This window comes from Amblyomma americanum, chromosome 5, assembly GCF_052857255.1.
Source record: "Amblyomma americanum isolate KBUSLIRL-KWMA chromosome 5, ASM5285725v1, whole genome shotgun sequence".
NCBI classification, from domain to species: domain Eukaryota; kingdom Metazoa; phylum Arthropoda; class Arachnida; order Ixodida; family Ixodidae; genus Amblyomma; species Amblyomma americanum.
In genome coordinates this window covers 14,597,914-14,622,361 of record NC_135501.1, presented here as the reverse complement: position 1 = coordinate 14,622,361, position 24,448 = coordinate 14,597,914, and the positions used below count along the sequence as shown (strand labels likewise).

The 24,448-nt window shown below is 44.6% G+C and overlaps 1 protein-coding gene across 3 annotated transcripts in view; it reads left to right on the top strand.

Moving 5' to 3' along the window:
* Positions 1-24,448, top strand: part of LOC144132301 (uncharacterized) — a 429,694-nt gene that overhangs the window by 83,504 nt on the left and 321,742 nt on the right. For all 3 annotated transcript variants that reach the window (XM_077664613.1, XM_077664612.1, XM_077664611.1), the window contains exon 3: positions 14,899-14,973. In XM_077664613.1, coding sequence (XP_077520739.1) covers positions 14,899-14,973 — 75 coding nt within the window. The remainder of the gene's footprint in view (positions 1-14,898; positions 14,974-24,448) is intronic.

Here is a 24,448-nt window from a genome sequence, read left to right as displayed (position 1 = left end):
TTTCGTCGATTCCGGCTGACGATGAAATTTGTAATTTGTCGATTGCGCATGAAATGCCATTTGGATGAAAAATGATGGCTGTCATTGCCAGTTCAGTAATGGAGTGTTTTGAAACGACTGGCTTTTCAAGTTCTGTTGTGAATAATGATGAAAATGCAGTTTTAAATATATCGGCACACTGAGCATCACTGACAGAGTCACCTTTATCGTTAGTAAGGGTTGTGTCGCACGATTGCTGAGGATTGATCACGTTCCTAAATTTTCTCGGGTTGCTTGTTGTTATTTTGGGTAAGTCGTTGTGAAGAAAGAAACGTTTCGCGCTTTTCACTGCTGCCAAGTGCGCATCTTCAGCGCTGCAGTGTTTTTCCCATGCAGAAGAGCTGGGTCTAAGTTTCGCTGCATGGTACAGCCGCTGCTTTTCATTTTTTGTCTTTTGAGTGTTTTGTTGAACCAAGGATTTTGGGAATCAGTTTTGATAGTGCACTTTTGAATATATGTGCTCGTTAGATCACTAAGTTTTCGTTTGAAGATTGGCCAGTTTTCGTCGACTGTAAGCTGATGGAAGTGACGTTCAAAAGTGGATGAGAGAGAATTAATACAATAATTATTGCTACGTAGTCTGCCTTATCGTAAGGCTTTATTGTTTTTTTGGACACTTTCCATTGAACTGAAGTTATGTTAAGTAATGCTATCCATGGTAAAACAGCGCGGAAAAAAACACAAGGACGGAACAAACACGACGACACAAGCGCTCGTGTCGTCGTGTTTGTTCCGTCCTTGTGTTTTTTTCCGCGCTGTTTTACTATGGATAACAGTAGCCAACTTGCTCAGCTTTCCGTACTTTTAAATAATGCGTGGCTTACTTTATCGTCACTGACTTCCCTCAGGTAAATAATAGAAGCTAAGGTCGCGAAATGACTAGTTTGAATGAGATCAAGAATGCTTTTTGAAGTCTTTGTGATGCGTGTTGGCTGAGTTATTTCCTGTGAAAGATTAAAATTGAGACATACCTCGACAAATTCTCGAGGCTCTTGAGAAGCGGTAACATGAGGTTGGTGCCAGTTTAAAGATTGGTAGTTAGTCACCGAAAATAATTCCAGCCCTGGGATACCTAGTTGTTAATCATAGCAAAACATTGTTAAACTCACAGGGGAAGTCGGGGTCGTTATGTGGCTGTCGATAGCAGACGCAAAATAGCATTGTTACTGGCGCGGTCCGGCAAATGAGCCACATAATATCATGGTGAGACGTGATGCTGACAAAAGGGAATGGTAGTTCTCGATTAACGGCGACTAAACCCCCCAACCCCCCCTCGAAAACCCTTGCGGTCGTTGCGAAAAAGGCGAAAATTTGGCAAATCATGCAGAACTGCAGAATCGCTGATGTTTTCGTTGAGCCACGTTTGTGTTACTACAAGTATGCTGCTTCCGGACGACCATACAAGGTTAGATACAAGGAAGCTGCGTATATTTGTGAAAATGATGGAAAGGCAAAGGTTGGTTCAGGAGTTGGTTCCAGGATGACAAGCTGTTAGAGGGCATTGTGGAGACCGGCACCTAAAAGGTATCTGCTATGCGATTTCCTTCACTGTGTTTGTCGTTTCGTCGAAGAAGTAGAGCTTGGGCCCGATATGAAGCGTCTTATAGCGGATCGAGAATTTCTCAGTTGTTTTTTTTTTTTGCGAATGCAGCCAAGTGCTTTCGAATACTTTGGACGCGGCGGGAATAATCTTCGCCGACACTGAAGTTCGCTCCTTTAAATTTGTTCCTTTAAGGAGAATAGTTTCTTTGGTCTTGGATGATATGAATTTGACAATGATAGGGCGTTGATGGTTTGGGGTATGACGGCCAAGCCGGTGGGCGCGCTCTATTTCTTTGGGATCCAAGGCTATCTCCAGGTGTTCTAAGCAATGATCAGCGATAATCTTTTAAGACTCGGCATATGTATCACGAGGGGATGAATGAGGCAGACCGTAGTAAATTAGATTGTTCCGGCGGGAGCGGTTTTCAGAATCGTCTGGACGAAGCTGTAAGCCTTGAACCAAAAGAGCTGTCTGGCTACCTGTTGACTGAATGATTTCAACGTCGGATTTAACTGCAGACAGAGTCCAGAAATGGTTCTTCGTATTCAGTGATGTGGGTATTAGAAATCGAATATTTTTATTTCTTTTATTCAATACTGCCAGCCGCCATTTAGTAGCCAAGGCAGGAGTGGAACAAACATACATCGTTGATATAATGCGATGCAACAAAGCAAGCACACACAAAATAAAGAGCACAGAAGCAATAACAAACACTCTGCGCTTCTTAAGAATACAAAGATGCAAAAGTAAGAGCATGAACACACTGCGTCTATAACAGCGACACGACAGCAGATAAGGAGGAATCTTGGTTTGTCAAGCTGACCACGTCACGCGGAAGCCCGTTCCATTCTGATATGGTTTTTGGAAAGAAAAAAAACCTGGTAAGCTTTAGTTCGGCATCGTGGAAATACTATTGTCGAGCTGTGTTTGCCGCGTGTTGGGCGGGAAGTATTATATTCCATCTAAGAGCCAAAATTAATGTTGTTAAATTAATAATAATACCATGTAGCAGTTTTAAATGGTGTAACTTGCGGCGGGATTGAAGCGTCTGGAGTTCAGATTGCCTTAGTAGATTAGTGACAGACACGTGCCTACCATATGCGTTGTAGATAAATCTTAGTGCTTTTTTTTGAACGCCTTCGATTTGATTTATATCTACTTGGGTGTGCGGATCCCAAAGAACGTCTGCATATTCCAGCAGTGGGCGTACTAATGCAGTGTAGGCTGTTAATTTGGTTTTAGTTGTGCAGTGCTTTAGGCGATTTCTTAACAGCCAAAGCCTTTTGGACGCCTTTGAAACCAAATGCCCGATATGCGAGCTCCAGCTTAAGTTACTGCTAAATACAACCCCCAAGTACTTGTATTCATTTAGATGAGAAATAGCTGCACCGTTAATTTTATATGTGTAATTATGAACCTGCTTCTTGCGTGTAATTGTCATTTTTGCACACTTTGAGGTGTTTAAGGACATTTCCCAGGACAGACACCCCTTAAAACCTCTGATAGGTAGTCGTTTATTATACTATGATCCTGAGCTTTTTGAATAGGTAGGTATACAACTTAGTCGTCTGCGAATAAACAGCATCGCCCTTTGGAATCGAAACTTAAGTCATTTAAATAAATAAGGAACAGAAGTGGACCAAACACGGAGCCTTGGGGGACTCCCGAAAGAACTGCAGCTGGCGGAGAATTAGAACCAGAGATCTGGACGTACTGGTGTCTTTCAGAAAGTTAGGAGTCAAGCCACTGAACAAGACGGTGATTTTGCAGCAGATGTCGGAGTTTTACCATTAGCTTACGGTGCGAAACACGATCAAAGGCCATCGCGAAATCTAGACATATTCCGTCTATTTGCCCACCGTTATCCAGGCATGCCAAAATTCATTGGTTGTGTGAATTAGTTGTGTTACAGTGGACAGGCCACGCCGAAACTCATGTTGGCTACTAGAAACGAAACTGCTACTTTCTAAAAAAGAACTCAGCTGCTTGAAAATGAAATGCTCCATAAACCCGAAGTACATAATAGTGAAACTGGCCTGTAGTTAATTACACAAAGTTTATCGCCGGATTTGTGAGTTGAGATGACCTTCGCAACCTTCCAGTGAGTTGGAACTTCGGAATTTAAAAGGCTTTCATTATAAATGACCACAAGGTATTTAGCACACCATTCTGCGTCGCGGAAACGAATCGTATTCGGGATGGGATCTGGTCCGGGCGACTTTCTTGCGTTTAAATTAAGCAGGGCAGCAACAACTCCTTCGACAGATATTAAGTCTCGCAAGATAAGGCACGGAGACTGCAATTCCGGGGTGCGCATACTATTCGTTGTAAACACTGCAGAAAAATAATCATTGAAAGTTGATGCAATGCAATAAGGATTATTAATTTCCCTGTGATTTGAACGAATTTTACTAACGGGATCCTTCTTCTGTGTTAAGTGTGTCCAAAATTTTGCGGGGTCTGTAGTGAGAAACTTATGCATTTTAACATTAAAAAAGTGATACTTAGATTGTTTTATTTTCATGCGCAGCACTAAGCGAAGGGTCTGCAAAGACACGTGACCTGTTCTAAATCGTGTGGATCCTAGGCGCTTGATACGACGTTTAAGCTGGATCACTTCACGCGTAATCCATGGACTAGTGTGATTCATTTTTCTATATTTCTTCGGCACGTATCTTGCGATACATTCATGTACAATAGTCTTGAAGTGCACCAATAGGTCATTGATATTCATGAGACCAGCCGCACGTTTATCGATGAATTGATCGTAGTCTTGTTCCAATAAATCTAAAATACTTTCGTCTAGGGCATTGTTAAAGTCAAGAAACGGTTTTCTTAACTCAAGGGCAGGGGGCCGCAAGATGTTACTTTTGAAGAGCACTGCTTCCTGGTCAGAAATACCTGGTATGATATCAATAGAGAAACCGAGTCTCTCAATGGCATCGCTAATAAACACAAGATCAAGGACCGAGCTTGCACCTGATGCAATACGAGTCGGCCCCTGCACGACCTGCTTTAAATTGAATGCAAAGGCAATAAATGTCAAGCAAAAGATTGGCATGCTGACATGAAGTTATTCCCGCCAGAAGCTCCCAATAAATTCTTGGCAAGTTAAAGTCACCACACATCATTATATGAGTATAATGTCTACGATGTTCTTCCATAAAATCGTGCAGTCGTTCAAGAACCGAAATGTCAGCATCGGGAGGCCTGTACACAAAACCAATATAATTTTCAGATGACGAAACCGAAGCAAAATCCAAGCCATTTCAATGCCTGTGCTATGAGGAATACCTGTGTAATCTATTTTTTTTTCTATCGCTATAGCTACGCCCCATCCCCTTGTGCTGCGATCATGCCGTACTGTCTCGTGGGTGTTGGGTACTATTTCTGTATCTGGAATTGCTTCGTTCAGCCACGTTTCCGTTATGATTGTGACGTCTGGGTCATGTGTGATAAGGAGAGCGTCTAGGTCATCGCGTTTATTCCATATGCTTCTGGCATTGATATTCAACAAAGAAGAAGAAAGAGGGCCTGCAGTGGGGTGGATATCTAGTCGTTGGCTGGGTAATCCCGCAGTCTGCGCATGTCCGCCATATTTACGAGAGACCCGACAGGCTGGTCATCACCACTTACGGCCAGCCTCTCCTCACGAGTTTCGTCCCATCTGAACAGCTTTCCGTTTATCTTTATCTTGTCGAAAAACAGCCCAATTTGCACCGTTTGCTTTCTGCTGTTGGGCGCTGACCCAGAGATTCTTGCGTATCGACTGAAGCCTCGGCGAAAAGTCTTCAGAGATGCTATATTCCGTGTTTTTCTGTTTGCGGCAGTTTTGAAGAATCCTACCCTTGTCCCTTCCGTCCAACAAATTAAAGAATATTGGGCGGCATTTGTCTTCAGCTGGCCTTCCAATTCTGTGGATTCGCTCGATGGATGCATTAGGCACCTGCAGTATGTCACTCACAATTTTTTTTTACACAAACGCTTCTAGGTCCTGGTGTTTTTCTTCATTTTTTTCCTTCACGCCATACACAATTAGATTGTTTCTCCTACTCCTGTTTTCTAAGTCATCAACTTTCCGGAGCAAAGTTTCTACAGTGTTTTGCAGTTCATCGACTCTCTGGGTATAATCAGTGACAGTTGAGGTGAGTCCGTCCAGTTTTATTTCGATAGATCCCATCCTGTCATTTGTTTCGCCTAGTTGTTGACTTACAGACTGTGTGGTTTGTTTCAGTTCACTCAGTTCGTCAATAATTTGTTTAACACGAGTTTACATTTATTAGGGTATAGCTCCATGAGCCATTGGTTACACCAGTTCTGTATGCTGATTAAGTCATTCTGGAAGGCGAACTGATCAGAGGCGTTATTGATTGCGCGATAGACGACACAGTCATCGGCAAAAATACGGACGTTACAAGACATGCGTTGGTAGGTCATTAATGTATATTAAAAATAATAGCGGGCTAAGGACTGATCCTTGCGGGTCACCTGATGTTACTGAAAGAGAACTTGAGGCTTGATTATTAACGTAAACTTACTGGGTGCGGTTAGCCAGGAATTCGCTTATGCACTGTAATATGTTACAAGAAAGTTTTAGTAGCTAGCGTTTGTGAGGTACTTTGTCAAAGCTTTCGCGAAGTCCAGGAATATTGCGTCATTTTGAAGGTTACAGTGAAGGTTCACATGCAAGTTATGGATGAAAATAGCCAATTGTGTATCGCAGGATAGGTTCGTACGAAAGCCATGTTGAGCAGGACCAAAAAAATTCATGGTCAAGAAAATTCATTATGTGGGAATAAATGACATGGTCCATGATTTTACATGACACACTTGTTAAAGATATGGGGCGGTCATTAATGACCTGATTTGAACACCGGAACAACTTTCTCCACCTTCCAATCGCTGGGTATGCTACCTGTGAAAAGAGATTGTGCAAAAAGTTTGGATATATACGCTGCGGAAGCATGGCGAGTATTTCTGAGAAACTTGGGGGTGGTTTCATCAGCACCCGCAGAAGATGACATCTTGATATTTTCAATAATACATATAATGCCGTGCACAGAAGACATGATCGAATTCATATTTTAACTCGTGTAGGCAGTTGCCGTAGAAAGTGGCATATCAGTTTCGTGTGTGCAGATGGATGAGATAGTGGTGTTAAAAATATTTGCACATTCCATGAAACTGATCATCTCGCCAAGTGGGTTAGCTAATGTGATGACCGGAGCCTGTTGAGGATTTAGTACTTTCCAGAACTTCCTCGGGTTTTTTGTTAGGATCTTGGGCAGGTCAGTTTAGGAAAAATTCGCGTTTGGCCATACGAATAGATTGCAGGTATGTAGATTCGGTTGCGTAATACTTGTTCCAGGCGCATGCGCTCGAGTTGCGTTTTGCTACACGGAAAAGCCTCTTCTTTTTGTTTTCGAGTGTTTTCAAGAGCTTTGAAAAGCATGGTTTGTTGTGACTGGCATGAAATGTGATGGTGAGAATGAACTTCGTGATGAGTTCGGCTATTTTAGTTTTGAAAGTAAGCCAGTTCTCCTCAAGTGATCGATCATCGAAACCCGTATCAAAGTTTGGAGAGAACGCCATCAGATGATTATTAATTTCTTCGTAATTCCCCTGTCATAAAGGCGAATTGTTTTATGGAATGCTTGGCGCGATTCCGGTATGACAGTGAAAGTAGCGTGTAAAACTTTGTGGTTACTAATTTCGCGGAGGTAAGCGGTGATAAACTTTCACCAGGAAGGAATAATAAGGACCGTACACTATGACAACATTTGGCACAAATAACGCTCAAACACTTCCGGTTCGGCAGCTCTATCAGAAAATGATTACTGGATATTTTTAGCAAATAGACTGACTAGTTCACTAATCTGCATGATGAAGTAAGCCATATTCGATAACTGTGCTGCGGCACAGCGGCCGAGCCCACAGATCGTGCGACTGACTAATGTTGCTGAAAGGAAGTAGGAAAATGAAAGAGCACGGGCCTGCCTACTGGCTCAAGCCGAGCCAGGCTCGCTACCGCTGTGCTGAAAGTAGGAGACTTAAAGGACAGGAGGGAAAGATTGGTAGAAAAGGCGCCGCGCGTTAATATACCCATAGCCCTCGGGCTGATCCAGGAGGAAGTGCAATACCGGGCAGACCCGTGCCAGAGTGCGTCTTGCACTCCGCCATATTCCAAAAATAAGTTTAATATCATGGGCCCAAGCACCAGCAGCACATATTAAATCAGTATGAGGTATCTGCGAGTTGATTGCCGGTCCTTTGTAGGTGGCTCGCCGAGTGATGTTGCTGCCGATGGCGTTTCCCAGTCGAAGTCAAGGGTCCAATCATTCACGTGCGGTAAATGGGCACAGTCTCTGATGGCGCTGATGAAGCGGTGGCAGTCTTCGACGGCGCACCGAGAAAACTCGGCTGGGGAACGGGAAGTGTCCAGGAGGATCCAGGAAGCGTCAAAGAACACGGTCAGCAGAAGGCAAGCGGAGGCATGAAAGGGTACCTGCATGATGAAGTAAGCCAGATTCAATAATCCGTAAAGACAACGGATGAAAAGTAGCCATTAGAAGCATTCGCTATTACTTCCTAGTCTGTAGTAATACCATGATCTGCATTTATTTGACTAATCGATGAATTGCATGGGGCTGTGTGCCTCTCGAACTTCTATTGGAGATTCACGCAGAAACGTTTGAAGTGTGTGACTGCAGCATCTGTGATTGTATTATTTAATCAACGAATTGTGTTGGCCACTTAATGATGATATGCCGTTACGTAGGGCAGGATAAGGGATGCGAAGGTACGTAGCATTTCGTCTACTTACTTTGTTCTGTAATTGGATGATTTTGCTTTTTAGCTAAGGATTGTATTTACGTTTTGCGCTTTGATTTTAGAGGTAGAAAAATGGTTTGGTTTATGGCGGTTTAACGTCCGAAAGCGGCTAGGGCTATAAGGGACGCCGTAGTGAAGGTCGGCAGAAATGTCGACCACCTGGGGTTTTTTGACGCGCCCTTACAAGAGGCTAAGTAAGGCGGAGCAGCGAACTCTGCGGCGCCTGCAGACAGGAACTCATCTCTGTCCTGCCGTAGTCACTTTGATCCCAATATATATGGGCGTTGCCCACAGTTTAGAGAGATCTGCGATATCTTTAACATGTTGTGAGCATCTAGTCAGAATCCTCATCTTCCCCTGCCCCTACCCGAGAGGCATGGGAGACTGCCCTCTTCAACTGCTCCACACTCGAGTCCCAAAGGGCTCCGGTAAGGGCCGTTGTACGATCGTTTCGGAGCGCCTTCCGCCACGTCCTCTTCGGGAGCGGTCCGCCAGTTTTCGGCCGCCAGGCGGACGTGAGGCGGAAAGGTGTTGTACGATCACTTTGGCGCTTGCGAGCGAGGCGGATGGTCCCAGCATGCCGATTGGCACGCCGGGCATATCCGTCTGTCCAATAGCCTTCTCCGGCTGGTGGCAACCTAGCCGGCGCGAGCGCACCGCCAGCATCGCTCCACGCGCCGAAACGGGCTCCCGCATCCCAAGGGGCAGATCGGTATGCGCCCGACTACCTTCTCCCTTGCCTCCTTTCCTGCCTCCCTCTCCAAACCCCGATATCCATGCACACTGCGCTTCCACCCCCCCCCCCCCTTTCCTACCTATAATACTTCCTACCTACTATACTTCCCGTACGAGCGCCCCCCCCCCCCCAAATAATAACCCCTTTTCGTGGTCACGTGGTACTTTTTTTCGTTTTTTTTCCAAGACGCACAAGACTGGCGACGCTGCTGTTGTCGCAGCAGAAAACACTGCGACGGCCGTGCAGCCAAGATCGTGTCAAGTCGCACACGCAGCAGTTTGCTATGTACAGAAACAACGTCGTGGGCTCGCCTCGGTCACGATCACTGCAGCCATCGCAACGGAAGTGACCAGCTGCACAGCTCCAAGTTCATTTCAACATTCGGAAAACGGCGGGCGTCGCGAGTTTTTCGCAGATGAACATATCGCTGACTTGACGGGAAAGCACTCGCACCGACCATAATCACTTTCACTACGCGGACACTTGTCGCTATGCTGTGAAACTTGCGCACGCACAGGAGAATAACTCGCAGCAGAAATTCAAAACGCTTGCCACAACCACAAACAGCTCGAAATAAACACTTCGTGACACCGCCATTGCACAGGTCTTGCGTCGGTTTGCAGAGCCGCAGCAGGAATTAAAAACGCATGCAAAAACCAAAAACAGCTCGAAATAAACACTTCGTGACACCGCCACTGCACAGGTTTGCATCGGTTTGAAGAGGCGCTCTGTCAACTCCGTCAACGTAGATGATTACAGAATTCAACTAGTGTAACTATCGCTCGCCACTGCTGAACGCGGCGAAGTTTGCAGTCGCTCTGAACACTGGTAATATGAAGATGTGGCCAATATAACACGCTACGCGACATCGCTGCCACTGCCCAGGCCGCACTCCCCAGTTCAGTCGACGGATGGCCATCTTGCCGGGGCAGAGCAGAACCGAGGCGGAGGCAGGAGGGGCTCGGACGTCACTGACGTCACGGGAAAAGCAGCCAATAGCTGCAATCCGGTCCCCGGCCGGATGCGCTCGTCCGCCAGAAAGTTGAAGTTCAACTTTCCATCCGTTCGCCGAACGAGGCGGATCCGCCAGCTCCGCTCGCGAAGCGGACGAGGCGGAAGGCGCTCCGAAACGATCGTACAACGGCCCTAAAGCGGGCGCAAGACGAGGCCTCCTCGTGCAGTGCCCCTGAATAAGGATATCGAGCATGCAGGTGGTCTTCTGACTCCCAAAGTCTTTTTTTAAGCAATGAAAAAGTTTTTGACCACCACCGCCATTGCAGGGGGTTAATATTAAATAATGGTTTTTGAGGAAACGAAACGGCGCAGTAATTGTTTCGCATCTCGGCGGACACCCGCACCGCGTCATAAGGGAAGAGAGTAAGGTGGGAGGTAAAGAGAGAAAGGGGTGCCGTACTTGAGGGTTCCGGAATAAAACGACCACCTGCGGTTCTGTAACTTGCACTGACATCGCACAGTACACGGGCCTCTAGAATTTCGCCTCCATAGAGATTTGGCCGCCGCGGCCAGGTAGAACCCGTGTCTTCTCGGTCGGCAGCCGTGCGCCATAACCACTGAGCTAACGCAGCGGGATCAAATTAAAAACTGGTTTTTGAGGAAAGGAAATGGCGCAGTAATTTCCTCATATCTCGGCGGATATCTGGACCGCGTCGTAAAGGAAGGGAGGAAGGTGGCAGTGAAAGAGAGAATCAGGTGCCGTAGTGGAGGGGTCTGGAATAATTTCGACCACCTGGGGTTCTTTAACGTGCGCTGACATCGCACAGCACACGGGCGCATTTGCGTGTCGCCTCCATCTAAACGCGTGCGCCGCGGCCGTGTTCGAACCCGGGAACTCCGGCTCAGTAGTCGAGCGCCCTAACCACTACGCCACCGCGGCTGGTTAGGTACAAAGTTGGCTACGCATTTGCGAACTATGGTCTTGCATTGCAGCGAAAAGTAATTAACACCTACATTGTCATCATTAAATTTCTCTCCAATGTGGCCAAACCAAAAGCCCAGGTTCTCCAGTATAGCGGTGTCGTTTGCCATGTTAAACGGGATCAACGTGATCGTCATGTTGGCTGTTGAATAATCAGATACCAGTCAGCACCTCAACATCATATGGTTTGGATGTCGCTGCTTCAATAGGAAGATGAGGTCAAGGACAGACTTAGGATTTACTGAAGGAGCTTGGGCAAGTTGGTGTGACATTGTTTTTACAGCAGCGCAAGGGACCAAAAGACGAGACACTTGCCTGTGCACTTGTCTCGTCCTTTGTCTCTTGCAGTGCCGTAAAAACAGACTTAGTATTGCCTTGTATACCCATAGAATGTCTGACTATCTGAGTAAGTCCACGCATAAAATATAAATCAATAAATTCAAGAGCGGTTTTGCGTTTGTACACTCCGGGAATCGTTTTATACCAGTTAACATCAGGCACTTTAAAATGCAGCGCTATAATTACAATCTTCCCGCTTGACCGCAAACCCTCAAAAAAGTTACATAGTGCATCAGCAGCCAAGGGTTTAGCTTCAGTGAGGCCTTACACTGGGCCTATAATCAATTCTTTTACCTCTATAAAACCTTTCACCATGCGGTTTTTAAATCAAGCGGTTGTTTTATAACTGAATGTTCTATCTTGTCCTCATTAAAAATTGCTACTTACCACCCCGGCTTTCACGGTCATTTCTAATAACACTAGCCGGGACGTTAAATTTCCGAATCTAAAATTGAAGGCTGTATCCAAATATCTGTCACCACCATTACGTCAGGCTTCTATTCAATACAAAAACATTCCAAGTCTGCGACCTTGGTATCAGAACTCATGTTTGAGTGCGCGTCAATACTGTGTTTCATCATGTCTCTCGTTTTTCCGTTTCGGTGCATGCTCGCGCACCTTATATCGTTCATTCCTTTCATCATCCCAGGCATATTTCACGTTATCTATCTGAAGTTTGTCAAAGACCATTGCGACCCATTTTTTTGCGAAGAAAAGAACACGCCAAGGACATTGCGAAGAAAAGAAGGACACGGGTCTAGCGTGCGTGGTGCCCGTGTTTTGTTAGCGCTAAAAATGTCATCTGTGTCTGAAAACCATCTAGCCCGTCTGCATGTTCTTTTAACTCAACAACTGGAGAGAATCATTCGATGGCACCTCAAACATGAAGAACAGACTAATTGCACTTCGCGCAACAGCTTCAAGATGTCAATCATTCTCTGCTGTTCCGCGAATGTGCTGTCTGTCCTTCACGTTTGAGGTGCTTTCGAATGATGCTGTCCAGTTTTCGAGTCTGAAGTTATTTTTCAAAAACGACCACGTATGCAGGACATATTCACAGTGGTCCCAGAAACCGGTGCTAAACTAATCATCTGAGCACTTGAAGATTATCAAAAACGGAATGGTGGTGCATTGCTCTCGCTCGAGCCTAATGAACTCTTGCCATCATTGTATTCATGATAGTGTGTTACTAAAAGCTTGCAGGCTCAAAACCGCAAGCTTTCTATATTGTGTTTTCTCAGCAACTTTTTGTGGCTGGACGTTTTGAGATGGACATCGGTTTTTCGGCGTCATATAAGTTGAGCGGGCTCTGCCGTGCCATTAGGGATCGCCATGAGAAAGCGATTAACATCATTCCGTTTACATGCCAGGTATCAGATAGGTTAAGGTTAGTAGATTGCACATGTGCAGTAGTTTATGACGTTCTTCTGTCATGCAAGAAATTGTATATAGGCTCGACCAGCTATTGTTTTAACATCTGTCCGCGATAGCGTATCAATTCCCTGTCAGATTCTAGATATTTCCATTCAAAAAACCATTGCCGCGGTTGCGAGAAAGAAGAAAATGCCAGCCTAAAGTCTCTAACACAAAGATTCCATTTCGCCACCGGGATAAAATAACACGAGAAATAATGGCAGCTATTTTATTCGCAAGAAACAGTCACAATGTATAAGCTAGTCTTCCTTGTTGCTGGTTGACGCAAGGGTTCTGTTTCTACACAATTCATGATCTTGACTTCAGGTAAACCAAACAGGGGGGACGGCTCTTTTTTATAGAACGTCACCAAGTGTCAAATGATTAGCTAAAGATTCACCCCTTGAATGTGCTTGTACAAGTTCTCTATGCTCTGTGATACCAAATGAATTTGATGTATATAATTTGCGTTCCTTTAAATAAAACTTCAGTTGCAAGTCAGAGCTCGTCTGCGGTATTTCTTTCTTTTGTTTATTCGTCTGTTTCGCGCTGTACCACCCAAATAGAACAATTGCCAACTCTCCCAGCTATCCAGCCTTCTTAATCAGTACGGCTATTAGTTGGAAGGGTGAGGCCGACTCAACAAAGAACTCGAGTCTGTAAAGCGTTACGCCATTGCAGTGGTTTGGTTAAAGCTCAAGTGTTGTGCAAACGATGAAGCTCAGGTGCCGTCGTTAGTGATTCTGTGCGCTGTCGTTTTATTTTACTTAACCTGCTACAAGTAATGCCTTTATGTTTATGTGAATCTACGGCACCGCTGGGAATTAGGAGCCGAGTTCTGAAGAGCTCTGCTCTACTTCTGCAAATTACTGCAAATTTGAATCCCGCATTGATAGCGTTTTTTTAAACATCTTTCGCCATCATCGGAACTGAGGCTAAAGCGGAGTGTAATGCGGGCAGATGCCATAAAGCGTTGACGAGGAACGCAAAGGTGCGATCTCGGGAAACTGCTCACCGGCGGAAGCACCATATTTATCTGTCGCAGTTTCCCTCAGCTTCAACTCTGGCCACTCTAGCCTCTTATCCCCTGTAGCTGCACTCAGCGGCGTATGTAATGTGGCACCTGTCGCTGTTACTAAACGTAACCCTTGTGTAGCTGCTTTAGTGAAGGGCTGCCCCTCCGGTAACGTTAGCAAGGAGGTGGGGGGGGGGGGGGTTATGACCTACGCACGGCTGCTGTAGAAAGCGTATGTCGGTTTCAAAAGCAGCTCTAAGGAGAACTTGCTTCGCGTTCAACGTGCCTGCGCTGCTGATTGTGTAGAATGCTTTGGCTTTGGGGCGCGACACGCCAACTCCGGTGTGTGTTTCCTCTAAGCAGTTAGGGGTGTTTCAGGGTTGCCCCAGAATAGACGAAACGGCTCCAGACCAAGAGTTTTTTCGCGTTCAAAGCAATTAAATACCTTAGTCGGAATTAGAACAGATTGCCTTGAACCGCCCTGCCATTCTGCAACACGTATGTCATTTTGCCCGAACGCAAAGTTTGATTTGATATGCCCTCAGATCGAATATTTATGTTGAAATCAAATCAACAAAAATGACAGAGAATTTTGCCTAAATTCCGTGATCCTGGGAAGTAAAATTGGGTGAAAAATAAAGACGGTGCTGAAAATAAAATTCTCTGTCTGTGTCTTTGCGCTGCAGTCGAAAGTTGATGAAGACGACGATCTGTAATGCACAGCACTAGAGTGTTTGCAGTCTGCTGCGACCTGGTTATGTCGGGCTTGAAGCCTGTCAGGGCGGGCATAATGTCATGTAATAAAGGAAGAAAAAAGGCTGCGGCGGTTGCCAAGAGCTCTAGTGCAATGGCCAGTGAAGCTGATCTGTTCGCGGTGCCGCGGGTTCGAATCACAGTGGGGTAATTTTTGTTTGAGATATTTCTAATAAATTACTTCGATTTGCACAAACTTACAAACATTGCAACTGCAACATACTTCACTCAATGTTTAGGCATCGCAACAGTGCTTCTGCACTCATATTTACTGCTATCTTTTTGCTTTGCAGTGTTGGCGCACGTGCAGGCTCATCATGGCGGATTTCCTCGTTTGGGGACCTATGTGCCAAGTAGAAGACATCTGTGTGAGTATTCGCTATTAAGAGCTGTCTATATTTCGCGTGTTCAGCAAGAAAAAGTATTTCATATAAGAAGTTCTTACTGGACAGCCGTGGAAACAGTACAGAGGCTGGATGGCCTGGTGGTGGGCATGTACCAAGAGCCTATTTTTCACTAACACTGCCGAGCCCTGAAGAAGGTGGCATAGGCAGAGCCTAGTAAACGACACAGTTCGGAATAAGCTGCTCATATTTATACCCTTTGATATATTGATATCAACGTGTCTGACACCATGTTGATGGAATCATGCGTTATTTAATATTTATACTCAAAAGAGATATTTTAATGCTTTAATGTTATAACAGTACCCAGAAAAACGAAATCGTAAGTTTTTCAATGAACCACACAAATGGTTGATTTTTAGCACACATGTAAAAAACAACTTACGAACTGCGAAAATAGTCGCAAGGAGCAAAATATTAATTCTTTCTAGTATAACAGCACTCCTCTAGGACCGGGGGAGTCAGACCCGGCAAACTGAAAATGGTGCAACCGTCTACCACAGTTTTGCGCGCTGAATACTATACCCAATATTCAAACAAAGCACACAGCGCATTTTCATCTTTCTCTAATGCAGTTCCTTGGTGCTCCGTGTATTTTCCCTTGCTTAGATACAGTTGGACTCGGAAAAGTTTGGCGAGGAAAACAGAAGTTGTAAATCTTTGAGCTTCTCTACTTTTTCCCATTTGTGAACTGCCCCCTAATATTTGATGAATCTATTTTCAGATGTTGCGGACGATTTTTATACGTCAAAGTAACTGGTGTAGCGACATATACCACATTTTAGCACTTTTTAAAAGTTATTCGTAGAAATTTCTACCACTTTTTGTTTTAATCAAATAATGGTCGAATCGGCTTGAAAGAGACATCTGTCAAGTTATAGAGTTATTCGTAGTGTTTTGGTTCCATTTTTGATCATGTATGACATAGTAAAATGACATGCATCCCAAAGGGCTTTAATATGCCAGAACATATGAAATTATTCTACTGTGGACTGTGGGATCATTTTCCTTCCTTGAGTGCCGCAGTGGCGGCTCAGTGGTTATGGCCCTCGGCTGCTCATCCGAATGACCCGGTTCGATCCCGGCCTCGGCGGTTGGAATTTCTATGGAGGCGAAATTCTAGAGGCCCGTGTGCTGTGCGACGTCAGTGCACGTTAAAGAACCCCAGGTGGTCGAAATTTCCGCTGCCCTTCACTACGGCGTTCCTCAGAGCCTGAGTGGCTTTGGGACGTTCAGCCCGTATAAAGCATTTTCCTTTCATTGAAAACGCACATGTCCCCCGGCTCACCCGTCCTCCGAATTCCTTGTACCCTTTTTATCACCGGCGCTCGCCAGTTGTCAGCAAATGAAAGGTTAAGAATTGTAGCAACAAGGTCTGAAGTAATAGGGTCACTAGAGAGGCCGGTTAGCACGATATTTTCATCAGTCGTGCGATTAATCACGCGCCGAAATATTGTAATGTTTCTTGTGAGCATACACGAAAGAATCTGGGTGAAAGTGTTTGCGTCCATAATTGCCTGCACGTATGCCTAGTATGCAGTCGAGTACGAAGCCCAACGTTCTCTAGTGGGAGAAAGCTTAACCGTGCGATAAAGTCGCTTTTTTTATTAGAAAAACGCTTGATATGAATGCTATACCAGGTAGCATTGGTGTGGTTGATGATGGTGCGTTGAGGAATTAACCGTTCAGTGAGCTGGTTTACTTTGGCTGAAAACATGTTCCAATTAGTTTGAACAGTGCGGCTTTTGAAGCCATCAAGAATTATGTCAATAAAAGGAGAGAATTCCGTGTTTATTGCATGAAAATTGACTCGCTTAAATCCCCGATCACAGTTACCTTTTTGTTAGATTCTGTACAAGTTAACATAATGCAAAACTTAAGGAGAGCGTGATCGCTAAGTCCAGGAAGATAAAGTATGGGTGAAACTATTGCATGTCGACTAGTGAATTAAGTCTAGTGTATTGGCAACATTAGCTGTTAGTTTTGCCGCTTTCAGGCACATTCGCTGTAAGGAGAAAACTGAGCACACATTTTTTTTATCGCATACTGCAGGCCGTGAGGCCCAAGCAGGAGTGGATTACCGAAACAGATCACAAATTGGCAATAATATCAAAATGCAAACAGAACACGAGCAGCGGGAAATGCCATGGGAAGGCAAAAAACAAACTAACAAAACAAGCAAAAAAGCTAACAAAGTTCACTTCTCAGGTCAAGATACCGTACACACGAAGCTAGTAAGCTGTTTAAATCACTGATGGTTTGCGGAAAGAAAGAGTGCTGAAATAAGTTACTCTTTGCAAAGTGCGGGTTCAGAGAAAGGGAGTGGGAGTTTCGAGTTCGTCTGGTGTTCTGTGGTATAAGATACGGTGAAGAATTTATACCGAGTTTATGGTTAAATAACAAAAATAAGAATTTCAACCGAAGAAACTTGCTAGTCTCCTAACCTGAAGGGTGCATCTTTTAGTTTGTGGCGCAACAAAGTTTTCTTAAAGCAGACGAGCTGGTGTTAGAAATGTGTTTTCCAGCTTAAGTTGTTTGTTAATGCAACATCGAGATATTTATATTCGTTTACTTGAGTAATTTCTCCTGAACCCAGAAAAAGAGCATATAAATGGATTAAGTTTTTTTGTAACACGTAGTAGGACAGTCTTTTCAAAGTTGAGTTTCATGCCCCATCGATTACACCATGTGTGGATATTATTAAGGGACGTGTTTAGTTTTGCGTGATCGTCAGCTGACCGGATCTCATTGAAAATAATCGTCATCAGCATACATGCGAATCTGTACAGGTTCATCGACCACATCTACAATGTCGTTGCAATATATCCAAAACAACAGCGGCCCAAGCACACTGCCCTGAAGGACACCGGATGTGACCGGAAGAGCAGAAGAATCATCTCCGTTAATAGTTACGTACTGTTTGCGTTGTGTTAAATACATTCATACCCAAGCAATAATAAAATCTGGCATTCCTATCAGCTCAATTTTCTCAATTAATTTATTATGGGGTACTAGGTGGAAAGCCTTGCTGAAATTCAAGAAAATTAACTCTACCTAGCCGGCCCTATCCACGACGCAAACAAGAAAGTGAACTACGGTGAATAACTGAGTAATCGTAGAAAACGCTTTCCTAAAGCCATGCTGGTGTTGCGGCAGAATGTTATTTTCTTGAAGAAATTTTGAAATGAGTTCAGCCATGATGTGCTCTATGAACTTGCAAGAAGAGCATAATATAGCTATGGGCCTTTAGTTGGACAAAGAAAGTGTGCCATCCTTCTTCAGGACGGGCATCAAACGCGCAGTCAGCGAACACTAAGTAAAAGTCGAAGCTAAAAGCAGGCGCGGTCAGAAATTGAAAGGGTCATCATTGAGGCAAGGATAATAGCCAAAGCTGGAGACAAGTGCGTCAGCACGCCTTCAATTTTACTTACAGACAAGGAGTCCAGTTTTCTAGGCCCACTATAAACACGTCTTTTTTTTTTTTAATCACGTCTGCTTTTAATTACTGTTCTAGAGAACTTTCAACTTTTTTGACTCAGTTTGACTGTGAACGGTTGACTCAGCTTTTGCGTTGCGTTTTGTATTGTTTTTTTATGCGTTTGGCCCCGACCCTGCTTTTAGCTTCGACTTTTACTTAGTGTTCGGTGACTATATTGTTATTTTCGTTTTCGTCTTGCCTCGTGCTGCATTGGAGGCAAAGGTCGCTGACTGATCATTTTCCATGCGTGCACCTTACGGTTCGTCGTGGTCCTCTCGGTTTTATCGGTTCTTGGCTGACTTTGCGTTACCTAGATATGTATCACTTTGATATTGTGTACTTAGTTTTTTTTTGTATTAGATAGTTGAACGCGTTTGCTATTTTCTTGGTCACGTGGGTGTTGGACTGCGTTATATAAGCTGCTCATCTTTCTGAATAAAGGTGTTGGTAGTCAGCGCCCTGTCCTGTCTACTTCTGTTCGTCCTTGTTTTTTTCGCGCTGCATTCATTTACCATGTTTGCTGACGACCCCTTCCTCAGCCTATGAATGGACCAATTGACACACATGTTACGATAAGTTTTTACTAAAAGAATTCTGTGATGACTTTGCGCTTAAGATCGGTCTCAGTTTCGTTAGGTTCTTCGGTTATGCTATAAACGATAAGACTAGAGCGCCTGGTTCTCTCCTAGATCTGTGAACTTACGAGCTTGATTGCTCACAGAAGCTTAGTTTGTACGGGGCGCGTTTTCAAAATCTTCTAATTACAAGGTCTTAGCTTTAGGTTCGGAAATGTGGGCTTCAATAGTGGTAAACTGAGCTTGAATGTCAGCAATCATGCGACCTGTTTTTAATTTTAGGTCAAGTATCTCTTCGCGCAGCGAATTGTGACTTCAAGTACCCTTTGCAGTAATTCGTTGTTAGAAATGGGACCGGGGTTTAATTCAACGTCCCCACATACAAGGGGCTCGAGAACATAGCAACACTCATAAGCAATCTTCAGACACCGTAGTGGGCACGGCAAGACAAGCAAAAAACGGCAGTCACTTTTAACAGAACTAGAAAACGAACCAACCTGCACGAAGTAAAAGAATGGCTTGAGTAACGCCATGCTCTCGCCAGGCCCACCATGCCCACTCGGTGGGCAAAAATTCACTACCTAGAGACAAGAATGGTGACAAATAGGGAATGTTGGAAATCTAAGTAAAGTTGGGAAAATTAAAATCACCTAGTAGAAAAATCTGTTATGCGGTTAAACGTGTAGTAACGGAATTAATGGCACCGTCAAGTTCTTTGCAAAAGATGAGGGAGGAAGATGGGCGATAGCAAACTCCTATGTGGCTTTTTGTTGATCAAGCGTTATTACTGCCTATACCATTTCTAAGCCAGTCTGAACATGTACACATGATGAAGAGATAATGTTTGAAATCGCCAGCGCTATGCCTCTGCCTCTCTGTGTGCCACGATCACAAGGAAAGGATGCAAAACGATGAGCGTTAAGAAAGATATCAGAATCACGGACGTGCGCGATTAGCCAGGTTTCTCTTAGAAGAATTATTTTTGCAGAACTCGTGTCGATAGCTGATGATAACGAGTTATATTTGTTAAGAACACTTTTGATATGAGTGAGAAGAACTCATGCAAAGGCTTTAGGTACCCGACCAGTACCCCTCACGTGTGCCTAGGATGTGCTGGGTTCGCAATGGGTGCGGGGGAACCAGTTCCTACCCTGCGTGACGGCACTAGTGGCCGAGTCATACATGTAGCAGCTTTCACTAATATGCAACTTATTGTAGCGCAAATGAAGGAGCGCCGACAGGCTGCACTTTTTTAAATGCCTTAGCATTAGAGCCCTAATATCAATAAAAAGCTCGACGTTGGCGTCGTTCTCTGAAGCCTCCTAGCAAGCGGGAGCAGAAAACAAATTGGCCCCTGCTTATCGTGGTTAAGCTAAGTGCGACTGAGGCGCGCTAGCACGTTTGACCTTGTATAGCTTTTTATCGTTTTGAAAATTCGATTTGCACTGAAATGTTCCTGAAGTCGTTTCCCGGCTTTCCGCTTGCTGCTGGTCGTTGCGGTTCGAGCCGTCATTCAGCTCTGTTCGCGGGTCTCTGCAACCACTTGCCTGGCTACTGCGCGCTCCTCGCATGGGTTCATCATTCACCTATTATTTCTGGCACCCGTATGTGCACGCAGCCGCGTTCCTCGCTCATATCAGCTTCGGTGGTCACTTGATTAGAGCCATCACCGCAGCGTTAAACTGCCATTCTCTCGCGCGTGGCTTGGGTATTGTCATATTCATCAACTTCCATTCGGGCTGCGCGAATAGATTATGTTTGCTGGCCACTGCATTACAGTAGTGCGCCATCGCCGCAGCCCAATACCCCGCATGCAAGCTTACGCATTCACAGCATGTAAGCAGTATTAAGTGCTCTCGGTAATTTTTGCAAAATTATTACTTGTCTTGTCTGGAAGTTCTTGTATCCGCGTAAGAGGTGCAGGTTCAGCACCAGGTCACGGTTCCATCTCCTGTTTTCTGAGTTCACAACCAATGGCGCTCATAGACGCTTAACTGCTTCGGCTCGAGGCGAAAGCAAGTTCAAATATAAATGCTTCCCCTCTTCGTTGCCGCTCGCTGAATACTAGCGACAGCACATCCAAAGAGGAACTGCGAATTACTTCGTGTATCACAGAGGCCACACCGTCGGCCAGTCACGCGTGACGAGAAAGAAAACACTGCAGAAGAGTGCGCCGCTCTTGGTCCTTGACGGGGGAAAATGTTGCAACGAAATCGTCCTTCTCGCTTCTTTTGTTTCAAAACCAGCAGCCTGTTCTCGTATATTCATCAGCGATTCCGCAGGTACTCCCACCAGAACACAGAAAAACACTAAGCACGAGAATACCGACGCACTACAATGCGAAATGCGATCCTCCTGGAGAACTGGCATCGGCCGTCGCGATAGTTGGTAATCTTCATGTCACGTGACGCTGGCTTGGTGTCCTTCCTGCGGTTGGGCGCAGAGCGGCGACGTCATAAAAATTCCGTTTACGTGAGGAATATTTCTTGCCATTCGAATGCGGAACGGTTTCGGGAGTTTCACCTGCAAATTTTTCAGGAGCACGGTCACCTTTCCGCATAGAAAAAAACGTTTGTGGCTGCACAGACGAATACTCAAATCTAAGATTGTTACTTCCCGTTATGTACTTTTAACGCTCGAATGTTTTTGTAATCTTCCAAAACATTCCAGAACCTATGGAAGATGACTCTAAAACCAGGATGTACTTGCTTATTTGTTCATGTCCTCAAAATGAGACAATACTTCAGAAGTGGAAATTTAAGACAATTATAATTAAAAAATGATCAAGGGAGAATTTCCACAAACTCTTTTGACGTTAATGGTTCTTTTTATGGGTTTGACGTGCCAAAGAGACTCCGGCTATGAGGGACACCGTAGTGGAGGGCTCCGGATATTTTCGACCACTTGTGGTTCCTTAACGTGCACTGATATCGCAGAGAACAGTGTTTCGACTCTGCTGAAATACGACCGACGCGGCCGAGAACGAAACCGCGTATTTAGGGTCATGACAATGACAACTGCAGTGACCACCAAGTCTCGTGCTGTAGGAACTCCAAGAAATCAGCCTAGCCAAAACCCCCGAGTCCGTCCACAGCCGCGCAGTGAGATTCGTATATTCAGCATACGAGCGTAACAGCATTGAAAACAAAAGCCAACCTGCCCAGCCTTGAATCCCGTCGGAAAATAACCAGACTCTGCCTTTTCCACAGGTTTCATCATTCCCCTTGGAGTCATTCCGTTATCACCCCTGTACACCGCCTATACCTTCGCATCAGTCATCCGAAAGCTGTTCATACTTCCGAGCATCCACTTCTGCGCCTCTGAAATCATTCTTCGCCCAGACCGCTAGAGACTGCAACAACCTGCCCGCTGAAGCTTTCATCCGTCCTGGCCTGGAATCCTTGAAATCGTTCATCACTGACCTACTTAAATGATATGTTAGCCCACCCCTCATGCAATGCCCCTAGTGGGCCTATGAGGTACTGATAAATAAAATAAATTTCCTGAGGCAGTTATAAAGTAAGAGACAAGGAAACTGTAGATAACGTATGACTTGCTGAAAAGAATCAAGGCGCGAAATCGAATCCTTTGTGCCCGCCGCGGTGGCTTAGTGGTTAGGGCGCTCGGCCACTGATTTGTAGTACGTGGGTTCGAACCCGACCGTGGCGGCCACGTTTTGATGGAGGCGAAACGCTAAGGCACCCGTGTGCTGTGCGATGTCAATGCACGTTAAATATCCCCGGGTGGTTGAAATTATACTGGAGATCTCCACTACGGCACCTTCTTTCCTTTCTTCTCTGAACCCCTCCTTTATTCCTGCCCTTATGCCGCGGTACCGGTGTCCGTCGATATGTGAGAGAAGACAGTTCAAGTATTGTTAGTCATCTCCGGGCACACAATCTCATATCTCATATCTAGCGGTGGGCTAGGATAGTTTTCAGATACCTGTATATAAAGAATGTTGACTCGAAATGGAGAAAGCGAACTAGAAAATTGACAAGCAAATATCTGGACAGCAGTAAGGGGGCAAATCAGCAATTATCGGTTAAGAAAAAGGTTAAAGGAACAGAGAGAGCTTTGTGGAAAACAGGGATGCTGACAAAATCGGCACTGGAAACATACCGGACCTTTAAACAGGAGATTGTCAAAGAAAATATCTATGATAATTGTAGGGGAAGTTCTTTGTTGTTTGAGGCCAGGACTGGAGTTTTGCGGACTAAGACGTATAGAGTCAGGTACCAGGAGATAGACACTTTGTGCACTGCGTGCGGAGAGGAGGAGGAGGAAACAGCTGAACACTTGATACTTTTCTGTAAAGGGCTTCACCCTACAGTGGAAGGCAGCGGGGCTGACTTACCCAAGTCATTGGGGTTTAGGGATAGTGAAGGGAAAGTGGATTTTAAGAGGTTAGAAGTAACCAAGCGAAGGTTATCTGATTGGTGGCTAAAAGCAAGACAGGAGTAAAATTTCACAAGACATGGCTAGGTGGCTTGAGCCACCGCCCGATGTAAAGGGTTCAGCCGTATCCATCCATCCATCCATCCATCTTCAGCAAAATTTGAGAAGAGAAAATTTGCACAGTCGCCACTACTGCTTATGAGAGACAATATATGTTAGGGTCACGAATATGGAAAAACTAGCTGTACACAACTGGCCTATTCTAAATTTTAGTAAACCTTTTGATTGTGTTAATCACGAGATACTATATGAAATTTGGAGATTCAGGGTGTTTTACTTAGTTTGTTCCACAGTTATCTGACTGATCGCTACCAATTTGTAAACAATAATAAGATGGCCTCATATACGGAACGTATAATATTTGGTGTCCCCCAGGAATCTATTCTAAGGTTTTTTTTTGTTAATTTTATACATCAATGGCATTGTCTCAGTACCAAATACTCCAGATATTGTTCTTTACGCCGACGATACTAGCGATTACTTTTCATCAAGAGAACTTTGTTTTCTATATCCTAACACCAAATTGTGGCTTAAGAATCTGCCCGAGTGGATTGATAAAAATAGGTCGAAATTAAATGTTCATTCATTCATTCATTCATTCATTTTTATTTGTTCTTCACAACATTACGTACACATTGTGAAAGGGGCCAAGAAGAAAAGCCTTTCCTTTACGGCTTGAAAAAAAAATCTTGGTCCCCCCTGGCATTGACGGCAACGAAGCAACACAATCCAGAAACAAATGTACAGAAAAAATATACAGAAATATACAGAGACAAACAAAATTATAACTTGGCATTTTTATGAAAGGTATGGCGACAAGCTCATGGAACGGTCGGGAAATAAGGACATGCAGTCATAATGAAACAGTGGCTAAATATCTGTACAAGGTGTTTTGTTTATGAAATGTGTGGTGTGTATTAGGGACATG